Source organism: Podarcis melisellensis, assembly GCF_964234715.1.
Source record: "Podarcis melisellensis genome assembly, chromosome: 14".
Lineage (NCBI taxonomy): Eukaryota > Metazoa > Chordata > Lepidosauria > Squamata > Lacertidae > Podarcis > Podarcis melisellensis.
This window is the reverse complement of record NC_138546.1, coordinates 21,384,744-21,399,889: the sequence shown is the minus strand read 5'-3', so window position 1 is coordinate 21,399,889 and position 15,146 is coordinate 21,384,744. Positions and strand designations below refer to the sequence as shown.

Below are 15,146 nucleotides of genomic sequence, written 5' to 3'. Positions count from 1 at the left end.
ACCGCTCAAATTGCAGGTGTGAAAGAGCCTCATTTTTAGTACCTCCTTCTTGTGTAAAGAAGCTCCCCACAAGAAGAAAAGTAGTGCAGCAGGAAAATTTATACTGCTTTGCTAGTTTTCTACTTGAGAGGATTTATTTTTTAACGTGCAGGAGCGTGTTTGGGAAGTTTTTAATGTTTGATTCTATTTTTAATATTCTGTTGGGAGCTGCCCAGAATGGCTGGGAAAACCCAACCAGATGGACAGGGTAGAAATAATAAATTATTATTATAAATTATTATTATCATTATAAAAAATGGCATGCACCCACCCACCCGCCTATCCAACTAGCTTGTCAGTAGCATTCATTCTATCACCACAGGCCTCTTTCAACTGCATGGCATTGATGTTACCTGACTGCCAAGGCTGCTGTTTGTTTTGAGGGGGGCCATGGCAAAATGACATCTCGTAGCCCTCTCTTCTGCACTGCTACCCCCATCCTCCAGACAAAGTAGGGAGAAGGATACCACACAATGCAGAGGTTCAAGTGGCCCCAAACTCTTCCCTGCCTCCCCCAAAAGCACACATCTAAACACTTTTCCTTACCCATAGTTCTCCCGTGAAATCCGCCCATAAAGGAAAGCATACTGTACTCTGGACAACCGGGAGGCTGGAATCAAAACAAGAAACTTATTTGCTGAGCATTCATCCTGATCCACTGGCACAAAGTTTATTCAGAAGTCAGATGACATCAGGTCTTTATTGAACGTTCCTTCTTATCCCTAGGATGTCGTACAGCCACAAGCATTTGACCCAGTTTGCTTGCAGGGTGTTCATTTGCCTTCCTGTTAGCTACTTGCCCATCCCACACTTTTCAATGCATTTCCCTGTCACTTTCCAAACCGCAAAAAGTCAGGTTCTCTCTTTTAAAGCATGTTTGCTGTGCTAGGGCGACAGAGCGTCTGAATTCATTCGCGTGTTGTAGAACTAAAGTTATGGCATGCGCTTTAATTCAAGGTAGGGAAAAGGGCTAACCAAATGATTGATGGGGTGAAGTGACTCTTCTGTGAAGGAAGGTGGAAGTATCTGGGACTTTATAGTCGGGAGGAATAGCAAGTCGGAGTCGACATGACAGAAATTCATAAAATTATGTCTGACATGGAGAGCAGTTTTCCTTCCTCTCTCTTAACACGAAAACTCAGGGATATCCAATGAAGCTGAATGTTGGAAGATTCAGTACAGATAAAAGGAAGGTCTTCTTCATGTAGAACATAGTTAAACTGTGGAACTCACTGCCACAGGAGGTGGGGATGGCCACCAACTTGGATAGCTTTGAAAGTTGACTGGACAAATTCATGGATAAGGCTTATCAATAGCTACTAGAAATGATGGTTACACTCTTGTCTCCAAGGCCGTAGGCAGTGATGCGTCTGAATACCAGTTGCTGAAAGCCACAGAAGGGGGAGAGCCCTCTTGTGGTCAGGTCCTCTTTGTGGGTTTCCAACTGGTTGGCCACTATGAAAATGGGATGCTGGACTGGATGGACTTGCTTCAGCAAGGTTATGAATTCAGGCACTCTCATAATATTGGTTGCATAATTCAGTAGCCTCTCTAGGTGGCAGCATCAAGCCCTGTACTGAAGCTCCAGGCATTGTTACGCAACCGACCAGGCTTAGAAGGAGGGGACCTTTGTTGGAATAACCTATTCCTCATCTCTCCTGTATTCTAGGTGTCTTTCGATTACAATGAAAGCAAGACAGAATAACAAAAAGAGTAAAACTGCAAAACGTTTGTGTCCTTCCATACCAGGGGCTCAGGGTGGTAAGGAAAGTTCTCTCCCCCCACCATCCTATACCTGTCTTAGCCTCCCAATAACTCTGTCAGGTGGGCTATGATAAGGGTGACTCATTCAAGGTGACATTTATGGCTGCCTGAAGATTTGAACCCGAGTCTCTCTCTGGTCTTAATCTGACAGGCTGACCATGATGCTAACGGGGATCGTGCTGCCTCTAGGTTCCACATGCTTATTTTGCATCCAAGAATCTGCAAATCTCCACCAGGTGACTCAGATACGGCTCTCTTACCTGGTTGATCATGCATGTTTCCAGCTCTTCCTTGGTAACACTGTTGTGCCCCCTTTCTTTGCTCTGGAAAACAAATGGGCTTCCTATTAAACTTCCAGAGATGGAAAAATATTCCAGCATCAATTTCTATGGGGCATTTCCAGATGGCCTGTTTATTGAGTATTCATCCTGCTTTGTTTGCAGGAAGGGTAGATGACATTGTGTCAAAGCAAGCGTTGCCCCAATCTTTCCAGTGAGTTTTTCTTATATAAAATGTCGGACCTTTTGGGAGAGTGGGTCTGTAGTGCAAGACCTCCTAACCAACTATAACTGCTCGACTTGAATTTGCTGACATTGGACTGAATCCCACCTGAAGATAGTGGCAGATGCACCTCTCTAGAAAGGAGATTACTGAACTGGGGAGCCACCACTGAAAAGGCCCTGCCATGGGTCAATGCCAACCAAGCAGCCCACGCTGACAGCACCACCAACAAGGCCTCACCTGGAGATTGTAGGATTTTGAGATGGTCTCCTATGTTTTACTCACCCTGTACCACATGAATATGGTTTTGAAGGCATTTTCATTTGAGCAAGATCCACAGGACATGGTTATAACCTGAGATAGACCCTTAGGAGCCACCTGTAAATGGGGAGAGAGCAAAAAAAAGAGTCACAGTGACATTTAATCTCAAAAGGCACAACACAAGAGACTTTCAAGGAAGTACATATCCTGGGCATATTCTTCCCTTTAGGCACCACCACCACCAGTGACCTATTAACTTTCCCTGAGCAACTGACTCCACTTCCACAATTTCCATAAATTTGATTTAGAAGCAGAACTGAATATTCAGCTTAACTTACATTTGTCCCGTCTCTGTGCTCTATGGCTTGTGCCATAGAGGCACATGCACAGGAGCCCTAGAGGGGCCATTTTCCTCATGGCCTTACCACTGTGTAGTGCTAAACACACCTAAAGCCTTCATCATAGTGTTGTGATCGCCTGGGTGTCCAGAATGGCTTGGCTTTTTGTTACATATTTTACTTTTTGGCATTGCAAGATGGAAATGTTGGGAGGTGGCAGTGAGGTGGGACAGCTTGGCTCTCCAAACAAAAATTTGAGGTACCATCTGTGCTGATTTAAGCTGGGGTGGGGAACCCTCTTCACACTGAGGGCCACATTCTCTTATGGGTAACCTTTTGAGGGCCACATGGGAGTGGTGGGCAGGGCCAGAGGCAAAAGTGGGTGGAGCAACACAGGTACATTTTACTTTTGTACAGTAGGCGGATTTCTGCACACACGGACACATCTCCCCCTCTGTTCCCCATCCAGGCAAGGAAAAGAAATCAGAGTTCAATGACATATTCCAGTCAGGCGAACACACTCAAGGTGTGAAGAAGAACCAGTGAGGGACATGGCTCGTGCAGAGGACATGGGGCCAGGAGGGTTGAACCTGAACCATTCACACTACAAAAGGAAATTAAAAACCACACCAGGAGGTTGGCTGCTGTGCAATGAAACTTCCCAAACCATCCGTGTTGGGGCCATTTCTCTGCAACGCAAAACGTACCGAAAGCAACGATTCCTTTAGCCTTTCAGCAAAGTTCTCTGGGGGAAGAATCCCCAGCGCAGGCCTGTTGACAAAGGTACTCTGGAAAACAAGATGAAAAGCTTGAAGTCAGCACTGAACAGCACAGGCTTTACCAACCTCATGCCCTCCAGGTGCTTTGGACTACAAAAAGGAGGTACTGGCTGGGGGGGGACGATGGGAACTGAAGTCCAAAACAGTTCCCTATGTTTGTAAAGAGAAGGCTCTTAGGCTTGTTTGTAGAGCCTCTGCCTTGCATGCAGAAGGTCCCAGGTTCAATCCCTGGCATCTCCAGATAGGATTGGGAATAACCCCCTGGTCTGAAACCCTGGAGAGCTGCTTCCAGTCAGTGTAGACAATACTGAGCTAGGTGCCCCAATAGTTTGATTTCAGTATAAGACAGACAGGTTCCTATATTCCTATGTATTTTACATTTTTTAACATCTGCACCTGTCTTCTTCCTCCCTTCCCCTGAGTTTCCCCTTTCATCTTATTCCTACCCATCCATTTCTCTCTCTCTCTCTCTCTCTCTCTCTCTCTTACCAGATTCCGGGGCTGCTGGAGGAGTTTTATAAGAGCTGGATGGCTGTAACCTAAAACAAAACAGAGAGAGAATTTCCAATGGCTTTCAAGGAACCCTGCCACCTTACAGCTAACATGTTCAAGGTGTACTTAACTGCCCTCAACCCACTGTATGCCTTTTAGTGGGGGGGAGGAGGGCATAGCCGAAAGCTTAGCTTGCCAAAATAAATAATTTTAGGAGAGGAAATGTTGGTAGGTGGAAAGCATACCCTTTGAAGGTTTTTGGAAAACATAATTTGAGTCTGGGAGCTGTTGATGACCACATTCTAGCTCACTTCCTTTTTCTCGTTTTATGTTGTCATTTGAACATGAGGAACAGAAACCACAGGAAATCAACACGAACATTGGCCTGGTTGGCACATAATGCTAAGCTAAACCATGACTATGTGTGAGCAGGCAAGTGTGCTGGCACCCAGGGAGGAAATCACAGCCATTTCGCTCCTCCCCCAGTCTTTCTGTTCCTGGAACAAACTTGATTATAGCTTGTCGCTTATTTGGAGCAAGAGAGCTAAGCCATGGTTATGCATATAACTCTAAGCCAAACCATGGCTTAACTCCAGGTAGTGCAGTGACTGTGGGAACAGGGGAGGAGTCAAGCGGCCACAATTTTTGCACTGTGCACCACAGAATCATAGAATTGGAAGAGACCCAAGGGTCATCTAGTCCAACCCCCTGCAACACTTACTCATTCAGTCAAAGCCATTGTTTGGCTTAGTGATGCATGCAAAATGGATCACTGCCTGGCCTCAACTGCTCTGTTATTTGACAGAGTGCTATTGTGAATTTTCATTTCACAAGGACAGTAGCTACGTCTAGGGTAGCTCACTGGGACAGCTGTCCCTAAAGCTGGAAGAAAATAGAGCGCCTCTAAGGACGAACAGGGCATGGAGGGAAAGAGCATGATTTAGGAATCAGTACAGCGGACAGCTCCTGCCAACCTAGCAGTTCGAAAGCACATCAAAGTGCAAGTAGATAAATAGGTACCCCTCCGGCGGGAAGGTAAACGGCGTTTCCGTGCACTGCTCTGCTTCGCCAGAAGCGGCTTAGTCATGCTGGCCACATGACCCAGAAGCTGTACGCCGGCCCCCTCGGTCAATAAAGCGAGATGAGCGCCGCAACCCCAGAGTCGGTCACGACTGGACCTGATGGTCACGGGTCCCTTTACCTTTACCTTTACAGTGGACAGCAACAAATTCAAATGCTTCTTCCTGAAAGGTACACTTTAGCCACCCTATTGAAGCCCAAAGACAAAGAGCAGTGACTGTGATTATGGGACTTGCCAGCACCCACCTTCAGTAGGAGGCCCAGTCCACACTCTCCATGCTCCTCTTTTAAATGCCTCCCCCAAACTGGTTTCAGAGTCACTGATACTGGAATAACTAACTACAACTAAAAGCACTGCAGTGACCACCTGTAAAGTGTTCAAAAGTTGTGTGCACCAATTATTCTGGCAACGATCCTAAAGCCATGTGACTGGTTTGTCACATTCTACTAATGACATGACTACTTACCCTGAGCAGGTTGAGTGTTTTGAACATTCCGTCAAATCACAGCAGCTTAGCCAGCAGCAAGTGACCCATTAAGTTCTACACAATCAAGAGTTTGCAAGCTCAGCGTCACAAGCCCCGTTTTCACAACCTCAAATATTTCGTTGACAGCTTGTGAGCCAGCTGGTGCTCTTCTGACGCTGGTGTATTGTTGAAACCGCTCAGACATAGTAACTACACAGCAGCTAGCCAAAATAAAATGGCACACTCTTGTGGTCATTAATCTGCATTCCTGCCCTTCAGGAGCTTGGAGGCCTAGCCAGTTCCACTTCTGTTGCTATTCAGTTCTGTTTGGAAGTCTTACGTAAAGGCTAACCTACTTTCTTCGGAGTTTGGAAAGTTCCTCCTAGTGCCTTGCTCGATGACAACCCTGGCTCTAGACCAGAACGTGCATTTCGGGCCAACATTTGCTCAAATTTAGGACTCACAACTCGGAAAGAAGAATGCTAAACCTGCATTGCAGGACCAGTGCAGAGTCTGCCCAGTCCAGCCTCCTGTTTGTTTGTTGTTTATTGCATTTATCCCCCATCCTTTTCTCCAAGGTGCTCAAAGTGACCTACATGGTTCTCCCACGATCCTCACTTAATCCTCACAACAACCCCGTGAAGTAGGTTAACTTGAGTGTGAGTTGCTGGCCCAAGGTCACCCAGTGAGCTTCATGGCCAAGTGAGGATTTGAACCCTGGTCCCAGTTGGAAACTAACCACAATAACAAATGTGACCAGTCAGATGCCTCCAGAAAGACCACAAGGAGGGCATGAAGCAGCCACCCTGTTATTTGCCCCAGCAGTTTTTCTTCAGAGGTAGAGTGCCACTGTACAAGGAGGTTCTGTTTTGCTGTCAATGGACTTTTACAACTCCACCCTGCAAAAATGGCCCAACTGTTTGTTTTTAAGACAGCAGGCAACCCCACATCTCCCAGAATGGAGTTTCATGCCCCCCCCACAAGAGAACATCCTCTTGGCTTACCTATTGGGATGGAAGATATCTGAGAGTAGAGATCCAGCATTCGGTTCCCGTCAACGTCGACAAGGTAGTTTCCCCGGCTTTCTTCGTAGTTGCAGAAAAAGTGCACGGCTTCTGCATTCTGGAAGGAAGGGAGGGAGAGAAGTGGCCTTGACTGCTCCACTCCCCACAGAGGGAAAGACCATTCAGGCCATTTAGCACAGGAGGAGGAGGGGGGTTGCCTCTGGTTTTAAAAAAGACTTGAGGCCACGACACTGTCCCCGGTCTGCCTGCTTTCTCCCTGGCAGAGCCCTGAAGTTAAGGGCTAATCAACACACAACACTCTTTATTCATGCTTTTTCAATTGTGCTTGAAGCAGCCACTTTTTATTCTGATTAAAAAGCAATGCACCCTTGATCCACACTGGGGTCCTGTACCAGCTTCCTACTTGAAAATGGTCACATGGGCACACAGCACGCTGCTCCTCAGCATCGTATCAGGGAAACTGAGTTTGCTTTTTTCCTCTCCCCTCCCCCTCCCTTTTGTGCCTTTTTTAAAAAAATAGATTGTAAATCTCCAGGTAGGGGCTCTTTTTAGCTGAAGAGCAGGTTGCAAATGCTCTAAATAAAAAAAATATGAATCCAAATAAGGAAAACTCCAGCTCCCAGGCCTAAGAAGACTGGCCAGGTTTCTCCACTTGGTCCCTAAGGCTGTGTGGGCCAAGCCACACACATACCTGCCCTCTACCTGATGTCATCTATGTTGGCAGGTAAAGAAGGCTGAGCAAAAAGAGGGTTTGCTTGCATCAGCTGATTGCTGGGGTTTGCAAAAAGCACTGGGCTTTTTGCCCATGTGGTTTGATTTCAAACCCTGCAGGTAAAAACAGCCCACCTGACATCATTGTGATACCAGGTGACAGAGAGTTCGGAGACTCTGACAACTGGTCAAATGTGGCCCATGGAGAGGTGGGTGGGAGAGATAAGGACAAGAGCTCCCTAATCTGCAGCATCTTCCAAGCCGTGGACTCTGGGCCATTTCCCCCCTTGAAAATCAATATGGCCAGCTTCTCAAAGAAGTATTGAATGCCCCCTTCCCATTTGCAAGGAGGGTTGCCTACCCATCCACAGTTGATTTGCTGCCTAGTATTCTTATAAGGCTCTGCAGGTAAGGGGTTTGCGGGCAAAAGATTTATATTTTTACATTAAAAACAGGATAAATTACCTGAATTCTATTCAACTGTTTCATTAATTCCTGGAAGGAAAGAGATAAAGAATATTATGAATATAACCAGTGGCTTAAGCAGGATGATATTTGGGATAGATGCATTGAGCTAAGTTATGGTTTGGCTTAGCATGTTGCCTGAACAGGGCTTGTGGTTTAGATCTCCAAACCACAGGGCAACCTTGGTTAGTCTAGAAGGAGCTGAAGTGGGAGCCTGGGTTCTGGCGACACTATAAGCCAAACCATGGCTCAGCTCAGCTGAGGAATTAATTGGCTATAATCTCTCCTCCTGGAGTCTGCACACCTTCCAGTAAGCCATTGTGTGGCTTAGTGTGATGTATCAATTGGGATTGATAGGTCTGTCAATTTCAGTTTTTGTTGGTTTCACATTTTTCAAATCCTAAATTTGGTTCTACACATTTCTGTGTAGAACCAAAGCAATTTCTCCTAACACATGTATGTACGTTATTTTCTCAAATATGTTCATTTTTATATGCACACCTTCCCCTTATAGATGTATTTTTGCAAACACTGGGTGGAAAACAGCATCACAAAATTTGTAGAAGTGCAAATTTGGAAGCATGTCTGCCTTTCAATTTTCACTTTGTTTTGAAAAATGTGATTGTGACAGTTTAAATGCACACTGAATCGAATTCTCCTGCATCCCTGCATTCAAACCAGGACAATAACAAGGGGCTTGAAAGACGGCTGCCTCAATGCATCAATTTACCCTGGATCTTGGACCGGGGACTTCTGTCTTCATGAGGGGCCCATCATAGTCAAACTCCACATCAATTTTTGCTGCAGCTTGACTGATTCCTCTGTGCCCTGCAAGGAATATAAAGTTAACCAATTTGAAGTCATTTTTTTTAAAGGTTTAAGGGGCACAATAGGACCCCCTCTGGGTAATATGTATAGAATTGGATTGTATATAGGGCCGGCCCAGGCATTAGGCAGAACCAGGCTGCTGCCTCAGGTGGCAGAAGCTCTCCAGGGGGCACCTGCTGCCTCTGCCAGTGGCAGAGAAGCACTGCCATCATCAGTGCAGATTTTGGGCAAGATTGTGTCCATTTGGGGCAAGATCCTGGTGGTGGGTAGTTTGGTGGTAGCAGCAGGGCAAGGTGGCACTTCTGGGATCACCTCAAGTGGCAAAATGGGACTCGCCGCCCTGAGTGTACATATCTATTGAACAAATCCATTGCAGTGAAATAAAGTTGCCTTCTATCAAAAACCAGTCCGAACACCTTTTCTGAGACACTGGTGGAAGCCTCTGACATAATTTATTAAGCAAAGGCTACCAAGCATGGCTAGAAGCCCCATCTGTCCAAACTGAGCTGACACACTAGGACCAAAAATAGCCTCGCCTCCCCAAGAAAAAGATTAACAAGTATGCCCTCCAGTGATGAAACCAGCCGAAACTTTAGCTGATTTAATTTATTGATCAGAGCTTGATTGATCTGACTGCATTGCACGTGTGGCAGTGAAGCCTCTGAACATTGATCAGCTGAGTTGATGGGATGGCAATAGAGGATTCATGAACATTCCTGCTGGTCGGAAAAGCTGTAGCTTAGTGGCAGAGCATCTGATTTGCATGCAAAAGGTCCCAGGTTCAATCCCCAGAATTTACAGGAAGGATTAGGAATGTCCTGCCTGAAATCCCAGAGAGCTGCTGCCAGTCAGTGTAGACAATACTGAGCTAGATGGACCAGCTCAGAATGAGGCAGAATCCTAGGTTCTTTCCTCTATTTCATTGTGCAGATGACAGAGCACATTATTTCCATGCTGAAGTTCCCAGGCCCAATCCGTGTCGTCTCCAGTTACAAAACAAAAAGGTCATTCAGATAGCAGGTGATGTGTAAAACCTCTCATTGAGATGCTGAAAAACCACTAGCAACAATGAACTAGATTAAAGAATGGGGAATCTGTGGCCCTCCAAATGTATTAGACTTTGTGGGTATACAATGCAGGACATATATCTGCCTCTATGATATTTTTGTAGAGCCAATCTACCTTTTCACCAAAATTCTGGTGCATGGTGAAAAAATGCCCAAATTCAGATTGCAGTTTTGCTAACAGGAATCTTCACAGAGCAGGAGGCCAAGCAGTGGGAACTGCATAGCAAGTAAACAATTCTTGTGCAATGTTCTGGGAGATGAATCCTATTTATTGGATGCTTGAAGAGTAACACGAGAAGCTCCAGAGGATAAACAAGATGCAGGAGGCAGTTTGTACCAGACAACCCCAGCCCTTTCCCAGCCAAGAGGAATTTAAAAGCCTCTTGAAAGGCCAGAACAGAAAGGGAAGATTTTGGATCCTGGCTGGTTTTGCTCACAGAAAGACGTTTTGTAAGGAACATGGGAATCTGCCTTATACTGAGGCCACATTCACCCCATACATTGAGAGCACTATGATGCCACTTTAAACAGTCACGGCTTCCCTCAAATACCTCTGGGAGCTGTAGTTTGTTGAGGGTGCTGAGAGTCGCTAGGAGAGCCCTATATTCCCCTCACTGAGCTACAATTCCCATAGTTCCCTGGAAAGAGGGACTGACTGTTAAAGCACTCTGGGAACTGAAACTCTGGGAGGGGGATTAAGGCCTCCTAACAATGCTCAGCACCCTTAACAAACTACAGCTCCCAGAATTCCTTGGGGGAAGAAGCCATGATTGTTTTAAGTGGTGTCATAGTGCTTTAACTGCATGGGGTGAATGTGGCATAAGTAAGACAGCCCAACCACCTGCGCACCTCAGCATTTTTCAAAGAAGCACAGGGGAGCATTTTTCTGTCTGCCGGTCACATGATTTTGGCCAACTTTCTGGATCCTCAATTTGTTGTCCTTTCCACCACCCTACTGCATTCAGTCTGGGAAGCCTTTTGTTGGCCACAAGCCTAAATTAAACAAAGGGCAGGGGTAGCGCAGGTGCTAGAGGAGGCCTCTGCAGGAGCAGGGTCACCCACAGGTGCTGTTTGCAGATCATGAGTGCCAGCTATTTCCCTAGCAATGCCCCCTTGCCCCTTTGTTTGTGCAACACAGATAATATGCGCCAGCTGATTGTTGCAAACACACAACCACATTTCCCACCCTTGCTGTAATACTGATCCACCGTTTTCCAGAGAGTTGCAACAGACCAGGTCAACCGACTAATTCATTTGAGAAGGGAATTGTGACTTAAAAGCAGGTGGGTTTTTCAAAACTGGGTTGCAGCATGGGAAAGAATTTTAACATAAAACCGCATAACTGTAGTTGGAAGCATAGCTGTCAACTTTTCCCTTTTCTTGCGAGGAATCCTATTCAGAATAAGGGAATTTCCCTTTAAAAAAGGGAAACGTTGACAGCTATGGTTGGAAGGGACCCAAAGGGTCATTTGGTTCAACACCCTGCAATGCAGTGATCACAGCTGAAGAATTTTACTGTACAGTCCCGTACAGATACCACTTTAAACAGTCATGGCTTCCTCCAAAGAATCCTGGGAGCTGTGGTTTGTTAAGGGTGCTGAGAGTTGTTAAGAGACCTCTATTCCTTGCACAGAGCTATAGTTCCAGAGTTCATGTGAAGAGGGATTGACTGTTAAACCACACTGGGAATTATAGCTCTGGGAGGGGAACAGGGGTCTCCTAACAACTCTCAGCACCCTTAACAAACTACAGCTCCCAGAATTCTTTGGGGGAAAGCAATGCCTGTTTAAAATGATATCATGGTGCTTTAAATGTGTGGTGTGAATGTGGCACAAGACAAGCCCCGCCCCCTTGAATTTCAATTACATTTTCTCTCCCCTCTAGTAATTTCCAAATGTGATTTATTTTCTCCATAAATAGATGAAGACTAGTTGGAGGAAGGGGGGAAACATGGGGGAGATATTCATCACAGGACTAATATAAGCCACTGCCTTGAGCTGTGGAACTCTACCAATATCTCCATTATTTTGTTTCATGTGCTCTCCCCACCACTTACCAGCTGCAATAATCCTAGAGTTCTGTTGTAACGAACTCGTTAGATGTCGGCTGAGCAGCATCAACGCCATTTCCCCTTTTCTTCCACCACAAAAACAAAAACAAAGGATCAAACCTTCTTTTTTCCTCCCTTGCTGCTGATGACCTGGGAGACAGAGAAGGAAGAGACTCAACACACAAGCAAATACATTCTTCCTGTGACCATGAATCATAGCCCCATAAGAACAACAGCCTGTTGGATCAGGTGCCCAACAGTCCACCATGCTGTTCTCACAAAGGCCAACCAAATGCCTGTGGAAAACTAACAAGCAGGATTCCAGCACAAAAAAACACCCTACTCTCCTTTGCTCTCCAGCAACTGGTATTCAGAAGCATTTCTGCTGCGGACTGCGAGGGCAAAGCACAGCCATTGTGGTTGGTAGCCAATGACAGCCTAGTTCTCCACGAATTAATCACCACCATCCTGTCCTGTGTACACAAATAGTTGACCTGTAAACTCATATTCACATACAGTATAACATTCAAAGTTGTATGTTTTTGTGCATACAATAGTTGAGGCGTACATATTGACAAGCTTAAACACAAACACTCCTAGACGTGCAAAGACGAGTTCTACTTGTATTCAGTGGAACACGTGAATGAGCTTACTACAAAGTTCTACTTTTGTTGCTGTTTCAGTTTTATTTAGCTTTATACAGTGGTACCTCAGGTTACATATGCTTCAGGTTACATACACTTCAGGTTACAGACTCTGCTAACCCAGAAATAGTACCTCGGGTTAAGAACATTGCTTCAGGATGACAACAGAAATTGTGCTCCAGCGGCGTGGCAGCAGCAGGAGGCCCCATTAGCTAAAGTGGTGCTTCAGGTTAATAACATTTTCAGGTTAAGAATGGACATCCGGAATGAATTAAGTTCTTAACCCGAGGTACCACTGTAAATGGGAGCTGCGTCCAGTATTGGTTAGAATGCACATAATCTCAATATGTACACTGATGTTATATTATACTGTTAATACTTTGATTTGATGAAAGGAACATACCTACCCCCAGCCCCTGGCTTCATCCCTGTCCCGTTGTGGAAGTTTTTCAAAATCTGTATATCTGGCCTCTGCTGTCCCATTGATGCCACTTCCTTTTTGCATTAACATTAACAATGGGCAAAGAATTTAGAAAGACTAATTGAAATGCTAGCATCGTTCCCTTATGTTGCTTCCCCCCCCCTTCATGGCCCACTTTCCTTCTTTCCTTCCACAGACTGAATTCAATCAATAATTTCAACTCCAGATTCAAAACCTTTTAGAAAAAGATAATTTTTTTTGCTAACCTCTGACAGTGGGAATTTACCATCTTTATTTTGAGTGATCTTCTTGTATTGTGTTTTGCACATGGCAACTTTTATTTAGCTCCTAGCTAGCAGTTCCTGCTTTTCCTCTTACAGTATTGGAAAGGTCATAAATTGCCACGGCAACACACAAAGCTGGAGAGGTTGCAGGCATTTCCTCGGGTTTATTTTGTCTGACACTCAAATCGCCTTCATGTTACAGACGGCCCAGGGAATGTAACTCTCCCTGTGGAATCTATCCAAACAAGCAGTCAAATCTCTTAAAGCTAAAAGGGGTTTTGTAATTCTTTCGCCATCCCATCATTAAATCTCTCCCTTTCTGGCGCACTGAGTCTTGGTATGCATCCCTGCTGGGAAAGCAGGTCAGATCAAGTTCAGCGAATGATATGCGCTGACTCATGGACCACGCTTGGGTCACCCAATCCCATTGCAACGATGCATCCAAGGATTCTTGCTCAACACTATTCCAAGCTTCTACATTTGCAGCCGATTGCTCCTGGGTTGCATAATTTATTAAAAATGAATAAAGCACATCCTTGCTTGCAATGCCCATGTGTTCTACACACTATTTAGTAGCATAAGAAGAGCCTGCCGGATCAGACCAATGGCCCATCTAGTCCAGCATCCTGTTCTCACAGTTGCCAACCAGCAGGGGCGGCCTGCAAGAAACTGGTATTGATGAATTGGAACAATAAAGGTATTGATCCCCTTTAATCAATGGATTCATGGCTGCCGAGACCATATAACACCGGTCTTGAAAGACGTACATTGGCTCCCAGTACGTTTCTGAGCACAATTCAAAGTGTTGGTGCTGACCTTTAAAGCCTAAACGGCCTCGGCCCAGTATACCTGAAGGAGCGTCTCCACCCCCATCATTCTGCCCGGACGCTGAGGTCCAGCGCCGAGGGCCTTCTGGCGGTTCCCTCACTGTGAGAAGCAAAGCTACAGGGAACCAGGCAGAGGGCCTTATCGGTAGTGGCGCCCGCCCTGTGGAATGCCCTCCCACAAGATGTCAAAGCGATAAACAACTACCTGACATTCAGAAGACATCTTAAGGCAGCCCTGTTCAGGGAAGTTTTTAACGTGTGATATTTTAGTGTATTTTTGGTTTCTATGGAAGCCGCCCAGAGTGGCTGGGGAGGCCCAGCTAGATGGGCGGGGTATCAATAATAAATTATTATTATTATTATTATTATTAATGATGTGACAACACTTGCAACATATGAACAGTTTGTTTAAAGATGTAGACTTTGCTGTCTCAATACATGAAACTGATCCGTAGGAAATGTAACTTGAAAAAAGAGACATTGCACATACTTTTGTAAACCAAGAAATCTTTAATAAAAAATACGTTTAAAAAGAAAAAAGAAAAAAAAGACGTAGACTTTATATAACATTTGGAACGAGTTTATACAGAATACAGCAGGTTACTAATAATCATATATGTATTAGGACAATAATATCATTTAAATATCTATAAAATAATGGAAATGTAACTGATTATATTTGTTATAGGTAAAGGTAAAGGGACCCCTGACCATTAGGTCCAGTCGTGGCCGACTCTGGGGTTGTGGCGCTCATCTTGCTTTATTGGCCGAGGGAGCCGGCGTGCAGCTTCCAGGTCATGTGGTCAGCATGACTAAGCCACTTCTGGCGAACCAGAGCAGTGCACAGAAACCCCGTTTACCTTCCCACCAGAGTGGTACCTATTTATCTGCTTTCGAACTGCTAGGTTGGCAGGAGCTTGGACCGAGCAATGGAAGCTCACCTCGTCAAGGGGATTCGAACCGCCGACCTTCTGATCAGCAAGCCCTAGGCTCTGCGGTTTAACCCACAGTGCCACCCGCGTCCCTTGTCTATGTACAGTAGTTATTTTCTAAACTTAAAATCAAGTCTGTGAACACGGGGTTCATTTCATTGAATACAATCC

General features: G+C 45.3%; 1 protein-coding gene across 2 annotated transcripts in view; it reads right to left on the bottom strand.

Annotated features, from left to right (window-relative positions):
- Window positions 1-15,146, bottom strand: part of ABAT (4-aminobutyrate aminotransferase) — a 47,563-nt gene that overhangs the window by 18,022 nt on the left and 14,395 nt on the right. For both annotated transcript variants that reach the window (XM_081887431.1, XM_081887432.1), the window contains 9 exons: window positions 11,874-12,017; window positions 8,653-8,750; window positions 7,923-7,952; window positions 6,726-6,843; window positions 4,172-4,221; window positions 3,611-3,691; window positions 2,590-2,682; window positions 2,064-2,126; window positions 586-649 (listed from right to left, as the gene is read on the bottom strand). In XM_081887431.1, coding sequence (XP_081743557.1) covers window positions 586-649; window positions 2,064-2,126; window positions 2,590-2,682; window positions 3,611-3,691; window positions 4,172-4,221; window positions 6,726-6,843; window positions 7,923-7,952; window positions 8,653-8,750; window positions 11,874-11,943 — 667 coding nt within the window. In that variant the 5' untranslated portion in view covers window positions 11,944-12,017. The remainder of the gene's footprint in view (window positions 1-585; window positions 650-2,063; window positions 2,127-2,589; window positions 2,683-3,610; window positions 3,692-4,171; window positions 4,222-6,725; window positions 6,844-7,922; window positions 7,953-8,652; window positions 8,751-11,873; window positions 12,018-15,146) is intronic.